This window comes from Glycine max, chromosome 13 (assembly GCF_000004515.6).
Source record: "Glycine max cultivar Williams 82 chromosome 13, Glycine_max_v4.0, whole genome shotgun sequence".
Lineage (NCBI taxonomy): Eukaryota > Viridiplantae > Streptophyta > Magnoliopsida > Fabales > Fabaceae > Glycine > Glycine max.
In genome coordinates, this window is record NC_038249.2 from 17,106,266 (window position 1) to 17,122,236 (window position 15,971).

A 15,971-nucleotide genomic window follows, 5' to 3' on the forward strand; every position below is an offset into this window, starting at 1 on the left:
TATTAATTATTTAACTAACATCCAATGCGCTAAAACCAAAGAACATCCACTCACTATGGTAATCAGTGTTATACGCTACATTTTTGTTAACTCTCGTGTCCAGCTAGTAAGAGACTAATACATTCTTTTGAAATGATCAACATTGATCAATAAGTCTGTGATAGCCACAAAAGGGAAGTATATGTGTTCTGTCTTATACAAATTCATTTTGCCTTTCTTTATTTTGAATTACTTACATTTGAAAATTTAAGGAAATCACATAATAGAAGAGAATAGAAGGTATTTACAAAATATTCCTCTGAGGTCGCTTTCGTTGAGGACAAGGAGCACATGACACTGTCTGTACTGTTGCTCATTTCCTCACAAATCAGAGCATGACATGTAGCCTTATCTCCTAGTGTGAGATAACAGTCTTTTCAAGGAATCAACACTGATCTTGTAATGGATCTTTCACTAAAGTCTATAAAAGGAAATCTCTAATAAAAGAGAGAGCATGGAAAATCATTACGAGAAAACGAGGATATATCTGAAGCAAAACTCTCTGAAAATCACTAGATGACTGATTTAAAGCTTTCATTTATTTTTCCTTTGCTAAGCAAAGTTGTCTTGTATTTGAACTTTATTGTTTATTCACTCATTGAGTATTATTGAATACTTGTATTCATTCAAACTACTAATTGTGAAAGTCATAAGTGACTTAGTGTTAAACAATATTTGAGTTTTTTAGATTTATGGGGACTCTAAGACAATGTCAGAAATGATATTAAGAATACTTGTATAGTTAGGAGTGATAGGTCAAAATACTTATTTTATAATCAAGTTTTAATTAGTGGACCCCTTTATTACTGAGTAAAGGAGAATTGAACGTTGCATAAGTTGAGTGAACCAATATAGCATAATTGTTTTTGCTTCGCTCTTTAACAGTTTATTAAGCATCCTATTATCACTCTTTGTCACTTCTTTAATAGCAAGTATTTATTTGAAAAAAAAAATGCTTTAAAGACTCTCTTATTAAGCAACTAGACGATCAAACCTATTTTTATTAAAACTTGTTTTATTTTTTGTGGACAACTTATCATACATAAACATTTTCTGTTTATATTTGTTCTAAAAGTTACAAAAAGTTATTATTTTTTATATACACACTATTCAACCCCCATTTCCAGTGTGATTGTTGTCATTTCAGGGTTGGGTTTATCTATCAAATAATGTCGGATGTCTCAGTGGTTTGGGATTCATATATGATTATTGAGATGCACTAGTGGTTATGGAGGTTTTGGGAGATGATGAGGGTTTCATGTGCACAGAAGGGAGAGAGAAAGACTGAAATTAGGTTTTTTTTTCTTTAATTAATTTTGCGATTTTTAGCAGCTAGAAATAATAATTTGAAATTTTGAACTAATACTTAATGACCATATCATCACTAAATTGACAGTAGAATCAAAAATAAAATTTTTCAAATATCAATGATAAAAAATGATTTTTTTCATCAAGAATCAAAAACAAAAATTAAATATATATTATAGAGCATAAACATATTTTAGCCTAAATATTTTATATTATTTATCCAGTTGGGTATATACACAATTTAACCAATTTGATTTTTAACTTATTAATCAAACTTATAATCTCATAACCGGAGTTTGATTTTTAAAATAATTTTTATTAGATTTTATTTATCTTTCAATCCAATTCTAAATTGATCATAATTTCTTTTCTTGAAGAACTAAAGGATAAAGAAAAAAAAAATTTATGACCATTATATAATGTAGTATTCAATCAAGTAATGACCGGACCCAATTTAATAAAGGTTGACCCAAACAATCATGAAAGTAGAAAATGGTTGAAGAAACGAAAATTACATGCTTCAACAAGAAAGTGCCTTTCTTTCCTTTTTTTAATAAAATATTTTATACGGTTAATTATCAAGAAACCATTCTTCAAAGGTTTAGTTTTACTTTTAGTCGTACAAGTTTAATTGCGTTAATTGGGTTCCAAGTTTTACAAACGTGTAATTTTAATTTCTCAAATTTTAATTGTCAATTGAGTTCCTAAATTATTAAAATTATGTAATTTTAGTATTTTTTTAAAGTTAGTTACATTTTTATCTCTTTTTTTTTTGTAATTTCATATATCGAGAAAGGGAATAACTGTCGGAGACGAGATACAGAAAGAGTTTTTTCTTTATATCGAGACACAACGGTGGCAGCTGACGATGCCAACAGCGAGCTAGCTCAGTCCTACAGTGCACTGTGTTGGTAATGTGGGTCTTGCCTAGGAATTGAAAGGGTAATTTTGGAAAGAGATGAAATTTTAAATTGAATTAACATTTCACTGTTAACATTTGACAGGTGTCAAGTTTTTATGGCTTCGGAAGTAGTCTCGGCTATTTCCTTCGGAGGAAATAGCATTTCTCAATTAAAAACGGTCAATCTTTGTACAATATGACTGGGCCCCACAGTCCAAACTCCAAATCAGATGGTCTGTCCTTTCTTGTGCCTTTTGCATGGAAACATCTATGGGCTGATCGAGATTCGTCCTGCACTTTCACTTTCTCTCTCTACATCTCTCTCTTTCTAGAAAAAAACAGAGTTCCCTTCTCTTTAACCATTCTCTCTGTAGTCCAAGTTCTTGCCCTGCACAACTGATTCACGGTACCCCAAATTTCTCAACCTTATCAAATTCTATTTACTGTATTTATTTATTTATTTTTGTTTTTTTATGTTCACTGTGCCATTGAGGTTTTGATTGATTTTTTTTTTTTGTGTTTTTGAGAATTACCCTTTTTTTGTTTTCCTGCTTTGCTGGTGGGTTTTCTCTTACTTCCCTGAAAGTTGTTTCCTTTGAGTTAAAGTTTTTTGCTTTGTGCATCTCCAAGCACTGTGTTTAGTGTTGGGTTGTGAAGTTTACGTTCTGTCGTTGCTATTTTGGTTTACTGTATTGGTTTGTCTTCTTTTTATTATTTCAATAGCAAAGTTGAGGGGTTTTGGATTGAGGGTGTGATGTTTATGCACAGTTTATGTGGAATTGGTAGCTAAATCGGGAAACTTTGGCTTTGGGAATATTCATAGGGTTCTCCTGTCTCTTTGCCTCCGGCTCCAACCTTGGATTTTAATTTCATTTTTTTAATGATGTCAATATAGTATCGTCTGTTTTAGAGTGAATTGTGCAAAGGCAGTGTTGTTTGAACATGTAATTTGTTTTCTTTGCTCTTTTTCATATGCGAACATAGTTGGTTGGAAAATTTGTTTCTTGGGATAGTTGGTATTGTTTTCTCTTCGATTGATCCAGTTTTCCTTTGGCAGTTGCTGAGGCCTTTATTGCATTGGTGGTTTTGTTACCTTTTTGTTTTTAATTTTAATTTTTTGTCTGTGTGTTGGTCGTAGTTATTTCTGTTGTCGGATGTATGACAATGATGGAGATATTTGGTATTTATAACTTTTAACATATTTACCGCTTGTTTAGACTTCAATTCTAGTTAGTTACACTTATAATGTTTCATAATCTTGTTATGTTGATATAAAGTTGCTTTTGAGCTGTAATTTGTCGTGTTATTACTGTGTTTGTTGCCGTTACTACTTGTATATAATTATTGTTTCTCTAGTATATTTGATACTGAATTAATCTGTAGATTGAAGTTATACACAAAAATTTGCACAAGAGGAAAACTAAGGCTAGGTTTGGGCTAATGGGGGCCTCAAGCTCCAAAATGGATGATGATAAGGCACTCCAGCTGTGCCGTGAAAGGAAGAAATTTGTTAAGCAAGCACTTGATGGGCGATGCTCTTTAGCAGCTTCTCATTTTTCATATGTCCAGTCACTGAAAAGTACAGGAACAGCTTTGAGAAGATTCATGGAACCTGAAGCCCCAATGGAATCTTCCTTAGACACTTCCACCAATGCCACACCAGAGCCACTTGACAAATCCCTGTCCCAGTTCTCACTATCTTCACCATCTGTGTCACGACACACTGATGCAGCTGAAACCTTTTCTCCAACTCCGTCTCCTCCTAGCTCTAGTAAGTTCCAAGCAAATCACATGAAATTTAGCAGTAGTTCTTCTAAAAAGGTTGAAGAAAAACCACCTGTACCAGTTATAGGAACAGTAACATCATCAGGTACTCCACATAATGCTGCTCCTCATCCCACTGAAAAGTTTGAAAAATCAGCATTTGAAGTTTCTTCTCTTCCAGTTGAAACTCCACCATGGGATTTTTTTGGTCTCTTTCATCCTATTGATCATCAATTTTCTTTTCAAGAAGGGAAGGCCATGCACCAAGATATGGTGGGGAATGCTGATGATATATCACGACTTAGGGAGGAGGAAGGAATTCCTGACTTAGAGGATGATGAAAAGGTTTCTTCTCATGGAAGGGAGGACTCTATGGACTCTGAAGATGAATTTGATGATGAGCCTGCCACAGATACTCTAGTCCAAAGATTTGAAAATTTTAATAGAGTTAATGATCATATTAAAGCCAATGCCTTACCTGCCACAGATAAACCTTCAAAGGGTGATTCTGCTTCTGAAGTTGAACTTGTGAATGGGGAGAAGGGGAACTCTCCTGTTGTATCACCATTAAAGACGGCTTCTACAGAAGTTTCGCATCTAACTGTAACAGATAAAACGAAGGAGAAAGAAAACCACAGTGAAAAAGTTGTTCCTAAGCATTTCTTTTCAAGCATGAAAGATATTGAATTCCTCTTTGTTAAAGCCTCTGAATCTGGTAAAGAGGTTCCAAGAATGCTTGAAGCAAATAAGTTGCACTTTCGTCCTCTATTTCCGGCAAAAGAAAGTAATTTTTCTAGCTCTCTAATCTCCATAGGTCTATCCTTGTTAATATAATTTGGAGAATATTAAATTTTAGCAGTTATTAAGAGGATTTGGATCTCTCATGTGCTTTTGACTTGACAAGATCATGTGGATAGAAATAGTGACAAGGATTCTGGACATGTGACAATTGACAGGCCTTACTCAGTCTACCACTCTTAGTCATTTGAAAAAGTCACATGAGGGCATTCAAATCCATCTATAGAAGTGTACACATAAAATAAAAATGAGGATGTTTTTATGGCATGCTGTATTTTTCCTTATTGTATATAGTGTATGTCACATAGAATGATGATGTTTCTATGTGAATGACAACAACAACAACAATGCCTTAGCTAAAAAACTATAGACATTTACACAGGAACTGCCTAGCCTCTTTTGATCATGATACTTTTTGTGAACTATATATCTTGCTGTTTTTCTTTGGGTTTATAATAAAATATCATTTTCAAAGAGGTTTTTTGAAGTTCCTTTACATTATTCACTTCAAGACTAAATGCTTTTAAGTTTAAACATGAGAGTTCTTATTATAACAGATTGTTCACTGGCACCCTCATTTTTGAAGGCATGTTTCTCATGCGGGGAAGACCCTAGTAAACTTCCTGAAGGTACTTTTTATAGTCTTTTGCTGTTGATCTCTTGCATTACCAGGACCTTGCAGATCGTGTGTTGAGCAGTCTGAGTTTTGGTTCATGCTTGTTCCTTTGGATTACATATTTGTGCCAGTAGGAAAGATAATATCCTCTTATTAAATGTTTGTATTGTGCATGAGATTATTGGTAATTTATATTGAATTTCAATAGCAGTAGGTCTGGTCTGCTTAAATTGTTAATATGTTTCATATTTCTAACCTTTTTTGTGCTTATTGTGTATAACGAATCTCCAAAGTGCTGAGATTATAAGCTTTTAAAATTGTCTCTATCTATAGTGATTGCTGTTTGTTGAAAGCTGTTTCTGTGATCCTATATCTAATTTTTTTCACTACATCTTAGAACCTGCTCAAAACTCGGTTAAGTACTTAACTTGGCATAGGACAATGTCATCTCGATCCTATTCATCCACAAACCCTCCAGGAGCAAACTCAAGAGCTGATGTAGAGGACGTTACAAATAATCTCTTTGATAATTTCTGCATGATCTCTGGAAGTCATGCGTCAACCTTGGATAGATTATATGCATGGGAAAGAAAACTCTATGATGAAGTCAAGGTACTGTATACTGTGTATTTCTTAGCAACATTTTAGACTTTTCTTTATGTTGGCTATGTTATGTTTTGATAGTAGGATGTTGCAGAAGTCTTGGTTTGGATATCAGACTAAGCTCTGAAGTTATTTTGTTAACAAGTATTTTAAGCAATAAGGTGCATGCCATAGTAGAATAAAGGATATCAACCATTTCTCGTAAAACAGTTAACTGGTTTGATACAGCTCCTTTTAATTTTACATACAAGGTACAGGCAATTATTATCATGATTGGTAGCATTTCATTCTTTATGGCCTATTTGGTACCCTAGATAGTAGATGCAATTGTTTGGCACAATAGAAACAATATGCTATCCTATATAGCTATATACAACACCTTGTGCACACATCAATTATAAAAGCTTATCCAAATAGTAACTTTTGCTGAGCATTTTCCATCTATGTAAGGCTCAATAAGAAAACTAGTATGCCACTATTCCACTTTTCTCTGCACTATATTGCCACTAGCACCCTCTCAATTACCACCACCATCAATATGACCACTAGTGTCAGTCTATCACATCAATACCAATACCGGCAATGTTTTCAAATCTGCACCATGCCATCACTGCATCCCCTTGTTAGCCTCACTACCTCCTACTGGCATTGTCTTTGCTTTGAACTGTGGAAGAAGGGAATTTTTTATTTAAATATTTGTTGTTACTTTAAAAATGTTTATATTGTTGTGAATGGTGGACCAATAAATAGATGGTATATAATTTTACCCGGCCAGGTTATATCCTCTTATACTTTTCTATCCTTTCCTTTTCTCATACTCCTATATATCCTTGTTAAACATGCTTACAGTGTTAGATTAATAAGTTATTTGACACGGAATGATTTTAGTTTCTTGCTGGCCAAATTCTTTACATCAGTTCTTGACATCCTGGGTATTACCAATAAAAAATTTCCCTTTGAAGAATGTTTATTCATCATGTCATGTAGATCTAGGATGTTTATGAGATCAAAATTTGAAGAGGGTGTTGATATGGTCAAATTTGGGGCCATGAGTAGTGTTCTAAGAACTATATATGTCCATCATACTTACATAATAAATGTCATTTGAAGTTTGAACTTGTTAAAAACCCTTGACTTGGTTTGATTGACAGTAACTAGGCAAGGCTATATTTCTAATATTCATGGTAATTGTGAATTAAAACCTAATGGACGGGATGGATGAGAGCAGTAGTGGTGGCTTAGATGCAGGAAAGAAGTGGCAAACAGTTGGCTGAGTGTAAGAAGATAAAAAAAATAAAATTAAACTTATGAACTTTTTCCTCCTTCATCTTGTGGAACCTTCGCCGATGCATGATTTGTTATTAATCCTTTTATACATCATGATTTTTATTTTTTGTGCATCTGTTATTAATTGTTTAGGCCTTAGGTTAGGGTATAAGAATCTGAATCTCAATCATGTGGAGTCTTATGAAAGATTTGCCTCTATCAAGATTACTTCTGATTCCTTTTATATTGTTCTTAATCAGTTTCAATAGATCCTCAAACTATTTTTTCTAATTGCAGGCTAGTGATATGATCCGAAAGGAATATGACATGAAGTGTAAATTCTTACGGAATCTGGAATCAAAAGGAGAAAAGACTTCTAGAATTGATAAAACGCGCGCTGTAGTCAAGGATCTGCATTCAGGAATTAGAATTACAATTCTTAGGATAGACTCTATATCAAAGAGGATTGAGGAATTGCGGGACAAAGAGCTTCAGCCTCAACTTGAGGAGTTGATTGATGGGTATGATTCTATAGATTCGTCTTGTTTTACTAAGTCTCTTTTTCATGCTGTCATTTGTTAGCTTTATATTACATTATATTATGATGTTGGGATGAAAAGTGCACCATCTGTGAAAGCAATTCAGAGTGTCTTTAATAAACAGAAACTTTTTGAAGAAAATGTTTATTAGAGACCAAGTTTCAATTTATTGTGACTGTCATTCTAGGTCTGGCCACACAATTGAAATACAGTTTCAGATTCCTGTTTTATTTTTTTTTTTGTAGTGAAAGAGTTTAAATAGGTCATCTCTGTTAATGTTATTTTGGTGCAAAGGACAAGGCTTTCTTCCTGTCCTTTCTGCTGGTTTCTCTCAAATGGTTATTATCATTCTATGCTCTTCAAGGTTGCTGACTTTCTGATTTGTTTTAGTAACTTGCTGATGCTTATCTAATAACCTTTGAATATGGATCAACATTTGTGTTTGCTTATTAAGTGTATGGTTTATACATGTTAATTTGCTTGTGTCTGTAAATATGAACTTGTTGCTTTTTTGTTGTTATGTTCTATTGTGCTGTGATGGCAGGTTAAGTCGGATGTGGGAAGTGATGTTTGAGTGCCACAAGCTTCAGTTTCAGATAATGTCAACTGTGTATAACAACAGCCATGCTAGAATTGCCACACACTCTGAATTACGTAGACAAATTACTTCCTATCTTGAAAGTGAGCTCCATTTTCTATCCTCTAGTTTTACCAAGTGGATTGGAGCTCAGAAATTCTATCTGGAGGCCATAAATGGATGGCTGCACAAATGTGTTTCTCTTAAACAAAAGCCAGGCAAGAAAAAGAGACCCCAACGTCCACTCCTAAGAATGTATGGTCCTCCAATATATGCCACCTGTGAAATCTGGTTGGAAAAGCTCGGTGAATTACCCATCCAGGATGTTGTGGATTCTATGAAGAGTTTAGCAGGTGAAATTGCCCGGTTCTTACCGCGTCAAGAGAAGAACCACAGTAAAGGTGCAAATCAACCCCATATAACATCTTGGAATGCTCATATCCGCAGCGAATCATCGGATAATCTATTGAGAGATGACACATTAGAGGACTGGGATTCAGGTTTTGATCAATTTCGTGCAAGCTTTCTCGGATTTCTTGCTCAATTAAATAATTTTTCCAGGTCTTCGGTCATGATGTACACTGATCTTAGACAAGCCATTCAGATTGCCAAGAAGAATTATCATCAAAGATCTAATTCTCAGGCTCAAGATGGTCAGTGGAATTCTCACTCTCCAGATGAAAATCCCAAGTCTCAATCTCTAGACGATAATTTCAAGTCTCAATCTAAAGTGGCCAATTCTGAAAAGAAAAGCCCAAAACAATAAGTAAAGGGTTGCATTAAATATGGTGGAGTTGCAGCATTATAGGTTTATGTTGAACTCGTGAATGTTGAGTTTCATACAAGTCCATTGGATGCAGCATTTGTACATGAAAGCAAAGAAAAGGAAGGAATAAAGTATATTTACAGGATGACCATACTTTATATGATAGTTTTTCATCTTTTCTATAATACAAGACAGTGGTTACAGGTTAGGAAAAGCTCTAATTACTAGGTTCTGATGATGTGTTATGAATGCAAAGAGAAGGAACTTGTGAAGTGTCATTTTTGTATACAAAGTGTCATATATAGGACTTTTTATTTTCTTTGCCAATGTAATTTAAATTTGTCATATCCATGAGTATAGGTTGAGGTTTATTTGAATTTTGTGATGGAATACTGACAAAGTCCCTTGGGTTTCATACAGCTGTTAAGTCAATATGAATGCTTTTTTTAGCAAATTGTCTCAGGTTTTGTTTTTGCAATAAATGACGTTTAAGGAAATGCATTATGAACTAGCTAATGGGTCAATATGTATATATGTAGTTGTCAAAAGGAAAGTGACATTGGCCAGTACTGGTCGCATTGGTTTTTATATACGTATATTAAAATGATTTATAAATATAATAACAATAAATTCATAACTATTAAATTGAAAAGGTGAGTGATTTTTTTTTCATACGCCTCCCATATAAGAAATTAAATATACAGTAATTGTTAGAGCGATAAATTTGATCAATGGCAAGGATAGGAAAAGTAAATAGTTAGGATTTGTTTTTATCTGTTGACGTGTGCAACCAGGATCTTATTTCATTTAAACCTCTAAGTGTAATTGACTTATCCCAACAAAATAATAACATAAATTATATAAAATAACACATGATTAATTAATTGAATCATAAAATTTAATCTATATATAATAATAAGAAGCAAGCTATGCAACACAAACTCTGATTCTTACAACAAACTTGAGTGAAACGTACCAAGAAGATTTAAAGTGACCCAATAGTTATTAAGTTAAGCATTAAAAAATAATAGAATAAATTATATTTTTAGTCTTTTAAATTTTTATTTGATTAGTCTTATTGATGAAAACTTGCTTGTGGAGTTTCTATGGAGGCTGGATCTTTGAGTTTCAATGAGGTCCTTTAATGGTGATTTTCCACCCTGGAGATGCAGCAGAAGACAAAGGAGAAGAGGTAAGAGGCGGCGCCATCCACTAGGGAATAAGCCATGGAAGAAGGAGCTTCACCACCAAGATGAGCCTTGGATAAGAAGCTTGGAGAGGATGCTTCAATGGAGGATAAGAAGCTTGGAGAGGATGCTTCAATGGAGGAAAAGAAAGAGGGAGAGAAAGAGAGAGGGGGGAGCACGAAATTGAAGGAAGAAAAAAAAGGAGAGAAGTTGAACTTTAAGTTGTGTCTCACAAGACTCTCATTCATCAAAGTTACAACGAGTGTTACACATGCTTCTATTTATAGACTAGGTAGCTTCCTTGAGAAGCTTTCTTAAGAAAACTTCCTTGAGAAGCTAGAGCTTAGCCACACACACCCCCTATAATAGCTAAGCCCACCCCCATACCAAAATACATGAAAATATAAAAAAAAAGTCCCTATTACAATGACTACTCAAAATGCCCTGAAATACAAGGCTAAAAACTTATACTACTAGAATGGCCAAAATACAAGGCCCAAAAGAAGGAAAAACCAATTCTAACATTTACAAAGAAGAATGAATCCAACCTTGACCATGGGCTCAAAAATCTACCCTAAGGTTCATGAGAACCCTAGGGCCTTCTTTAGTAGCTCTAGCCCAAACCTCTTGGAGTCTTCTATCCAATACCCTTGGGGGGTAGGATTGCATCATCCCCTCCACCTTGGAAAGGATTTGACCTCAAATCCCGAGGTTCTTCATACTCTGGGCTCTTTCCCTCGACACCTGTAAAAAGAATAAAAACATATGTATTAGTGGTGTTGGGTATGTTAGAGTAGGGTAAGGTCTGAAAACTCCTTTCGTGGACATCTTCCCATGAGGGAACATAGTTCCTCACCAACTCAATGAGTGGTGCTACAAGTATAGAAAAATATGGGACAAACCTTTTGAAAAAGTTTGTTAAGTCATGGCAACCCCAGATTTCCCTTATACTTGATGGAGTGGGCCAATCAGGAATGACCTTTATTCTCTTAGGGTCCGTGGGAACCCCTTGATCACTATATAAAAAATTAAGGAATGTAATGCAATAAAGCGTACCTTTTTCTATATTTTTATGTTGATTATTCCTACAAAAAAATACGACAAACCTAAGGTGTCCCATATGAGCACCTAAGTTTGTATTAAAACCAAAAATAAGAACAAACCTACCTAATGAGTCCCTATGTACATGAATCATGAAGACATTGGGTGCATGACTGATTTTGCAAAAGAGGGTTGCAACACTCAACAAATTCATCATATCACTTATTGTAGGGATTTGGTGCCTAATAATACCTATTTTGGGCACCAACAAAGCACAAGGATTTAAGCTCTTACGAACCAAACCCTCATCCAACAACTCCTTTACTTGAGGAATAACCTCAAGCCCAAGAGGTGTGGCAGTGCTAACAAGTGTCTTTTTACAATGGAGAAGATGTGGAGGTTGTCTAAGAGGGGAAGTTTCTTTAATATTTGTCTTTATTTCAAAATGACTTTCCTTCTTAACTAACCTCTTGGAGGAGACACTTACCTCCTTACACTCCTCCTTAACCATTAAAGGTTGTCCTTCTTCTTGATGGTAGATTTCTTCACTAGATTCTTCTCCTTTTGCTTCTTCACTTTCACTAGAGGAAGGTGAGGTAGTAGCCTCATCTTGGCTACTATAAATGTCTTGGCTCCTCATAATCATAGTTTTTGTGGTAGGGCATTGAGAAGTAATGTGTCCTCTTCCAAGACATTTAAAGCACTTTATAGAGCTAGTCTTCTCTTGCATACTAGCCTTAGGGGCTTGCTTTTCTATTGTCTTCCCCTTATCACCTTTGGGCTTAGAAGGTGTCACCCCTAAGATGCCTTGACCTTGGTCTTTCTTTGGATAAGAGTGAGAGCCATAAGATTTTGATGTAGACATCTTTTTAAGTTCTTGTTCTACCCTTATTTCCCAAACTAAGTTAGCCTCTACATTGTCCTTCCCATGGAAGTATGGGAGGTTAATGTTAGCCTCTTGAGGCTTTCTTTCCTTTTCTCTTCTATGGGAGTGAGGTCTAAGATGTGACCTATGCCTTCCTTCATAATAGTCACGAAGTTCTTCACTTAGGCTCTTGCAAGAGTTATGACTACTATAGGAGGCTTGTTTTTCTCTTTTCATTTCTTTCATTATTTTTCTTCTTTCTTTCTCTCTTATTTTCTTTCTTTCATCTTGACTTATTTCTTCCACTCTTTTTTTCCCTTTTTCTTTTCTCTCTTGTTTTTCTTTCCATAACTTGAGGGAACTCAACTCATCTAAGATTCTAGATAAAGGGTCTTTATGACTAGTACCCTCGCCATTAACACTAGATGAATGATGACTCATGTTGGTTCCTAAGTTGTGGTTCTTTCTTGTTGGAGGTTTGAAAACAAAAGTTAAAAGAAACTATGGTTGAAACTAGCCAAAATAAACACTAAAAGAGGTGTGAAAGATAAGGAAAAAAACTAATTGGTAAAATGCAAGCTATCTAGGTGGTTTGACAATGGAAGGTAAAGGAAATAAGCTATGAAAGTAAGCAAGAAAAGTAAACTAGCTGAATCCTAAGAGTGTTTGGATGACCACATTCAAGGTTCCCAACAAAACACTCACTATCCTAAGGAAAAATTTCCTAAAATTATTACACACTAATGGAAGTTTGGTAACCTATTGGAGGCTCCCAACACACTTCCAATGAAAGACCTTTTTGTTACAAAACTTGAAAGCAATGAAGGTAAGTAAATTGCAAATTACAAAATTACAAAACGGTCCTCAATTTTGGTGGTTGTTCTCTCTTTGGTGATTCACTCAATTTGGAGTGCTTCTTAGTCCAATAGCTCTTAAGGTGGTTGGCCCCTTTCTTCTTAACTCAAATTCTTCAAGGGATAACACCAATCCTCCTTCCAATTCCCTATATGGCAACCCACAAACAAGGAAACAAAGAGACAAGCAATAACCAAAGACCAAATAAAATGAAATGGAAGCTAAATCAATGGAATTTTAACAAGACAATTTTTCAAGGATTACTCAACAATTAAAGCAATGAAAAGGACATAGAAGCAAGCTAGGACTCAAAGAGAAACTTAGAATGGCTCTAGAGTAGAGTAAAAAAAACTGAAAAAAAAAGACTCAAAAAACCTCTAGCTTTGGCACTTGTCTTCACACTAATTATCAATTGAAATTTTGGAACTAAGATTGGTATAACATAGGCACCAATTATAGAATAAATTTTGAGCCAAAACAACAAGCACACTTCCCTTTCATTTTTTTTCCTGGATACTGATTTTCCTGCCAACTTGTATGATTTTTCGTATTTTTTAATTTTATCAAGATCACTTGTTTCTTTTTTCCTAACTTTCTTCCAGATGTATAGAAAGTCCAGTAAAAATTTCAGCTCAAAATTCGAAGTAACCAATTCTCAGTAATTTTTACAAGTTTGTATGTCCAAGCTGCTAGCACCAGCGATTTTGTTTTTTAAGCATGGTATATTGATTGCCTTGGGCTTACTTTCAACCTTCCTATGTATGTTGAACTCACTAGTATTGTTTACCACAGTTTTAGGAGTTCAATATTCACTTAGGATCAACATTTAAGCCAGCAATTCAATCACCAAAACTCAAATTCACAATAGACACAATCATAAGGAAACCTAAAAGTTCAAGAAAAGGTTCACAATCAAAGACTCTCTAAGAATTTTGCATGAACATGTTAAGGACTAATTAACATGAAAGATTTGACTCAAATCAAATAATAGGCTAAAAGAATTTCATACACTCATGAACAAATGAGTTAGACAAAGAAACAAGAAAATAAAATTCAGCACAACATAAGAAATCTTATGTGACAAGTTTCATGACTAGACATGACTTCTATGACAAAACTACAATAGGTGAACAAGTCACTCTAGATTTTTGAGGTTTTCTTCTACTTTAATATTTTTGTAAGAATTTTATGGTTTAGGTTTCAGCCACAAAAAATAACAAGACAAAACTCAAAGGAACCTAAACTCAACACAATTCATGGTTCAAGAACAAGAACAAGAAATTTGAACCATAGAAAATCAAATCTAACTTCTATAGCAAGTTTAATCGGTGCAAACTCTAAAGAATCATGTTAACAACATTTAGAACAAGACATGTGAGGAGATACATGGAGAAAAATGAAGAAAAAACAATGGAAGAGAAGGTAAAGCAAAAAATTAATGGAGGTTTAAGGAGCACCTACTTGAAGCTCTTGTGCTCTGATTACCACTTGATGGAAACTTGCTTGTGGAGCTTCTATGGAGGCTGGATCTTTGAGCTTCAATGAGGTCCTTTAATGGTGATTTCCACCATGGAGATGCAGCAGAAGACAAAGGAGAAGAGGTAAGAGGCGGTGCCATCCACTAGGGAATAAGCCATGGAAGAAGGAGCTTCACCACCAAGATGAGCCTTGGATAAGAAGCTTGGAGAGGATGCTTCAATGGAGGAAAAGAAAGAGGGAGAGAAAGAGAGAGGGGGGAGCACGAAATTGAAGGAAGAAAAAAAGGAGAGAAGTTGAACTTTGAGTTGTGTCTCACAAGACTCTCATTCATCAAAGTTACAACAAGTGTTACACATGCTTCTATTTATAGACTAGGCAGCTTCCTTGAGAAGCTTTCTTAAGAAAACTTCCTTGAGAAGCTTCTTTGAGAAAACTTCCTTGAGAAGCTAGAGCTTAGCTACACACACCCCCTATAATAGTTAAGCTCACCCCCATACCAAAATACATGAAAATATAAAAAAAAGTCCCTATTACAATGACTACTCAAAATGCCCTGAAATACAAGGCTAAAACCTTATACTACTAGAATGGCCAAAATACAAGGCCCAAAAGAAGTAAAAACCAATTCTAACATTTACAAAGAAGAATGGATCCAACCTTGACCCATGGGCTCAAAAATCTACCCTAAGGTTCATGAGAACCCTAGGGCCTTCTTTAGTAGCTCTAGCCCAAGCCTCTTGGAGTCTTCTATCCAATACCCTTGGGAGGTAGGATTGCATCACTTATTCCTAAACTATTATTCTGTGTGATTTTTAAGTTTATGTGGTCAAGTCTCGTGGTTAATAATGATGTGGCAGTTAGGGTTTTTGAATTTTTTTTAAAACCACAAAAAATTGCTTAGTGAAACAATCTCAAAGGTATCTAACTATCTTTGGCCACTTTTAGCCATCGTTCCCTACTGTTTTAACAGGTAAGAGATGAAACAATATGCAATTCAAGCAATCACCAAAGGCACACAAAGCATCTGCACCCTATAAGCCATGATATTCTTGAATCAAACATCCATTCAACTCAATTCATTATTTCACAGCCATCATTCAAAGAACAACAACCTTTTACCGAATAGACTAAAGGTGCATATGCCACGGTCATATTCAAGCATGTTTTTTTTTCTTGAAAATGAAACAAAATAAATTCCACTCATCATTGAGAGCTTGCAACTTCATCTCCAATTAAAAGGCATGCTATGTACACCCAGAAGTTATTCACAACATAAGTCATTCCCAAAATTATATTTCCAATATTTTGAGCAGGATGCCTCCTTTACCGGTTGCGGAAGTACACTGGCTATAGCCATATGAAATATT

At 34.9% G+C, this 15,971-nt stretch overlaps 1 protein-coding gene across 1 annotated transcript; it reads left to right on the forward strand.

The window, feature by feature from the left end:
• Positions 1–2,247: 2,247 nt before the first annotated feature.
• On the forward strand, positions 2,248–9,631 carry LOC100779418 (protein ROLLING AND ERECT LEAF 2). The gene is made up of 6 exons (XM_006593543.4): positions 2,248–2,654; positions 3,632–4,796; positions 5,368–5,439; positions 5,824–6,038; positions 7,593–7,816; positions 8,379–9,631. Exons 2-6 carry the CDS (start codon positions 3,689–3,691, stop codon positions 9,175–9,177), a joined length of 2,418 nt encoding a protein of 805 aa, XP_006593606.1. The 5' UTR covers positions 2,248–2,654; positions 3,632–3,688; the 3' UTR covers positions 9,178–9,631.
• The last annotated feature ends 6,340 nt before the right edge of the window (positions 9,632–15,971 follow it).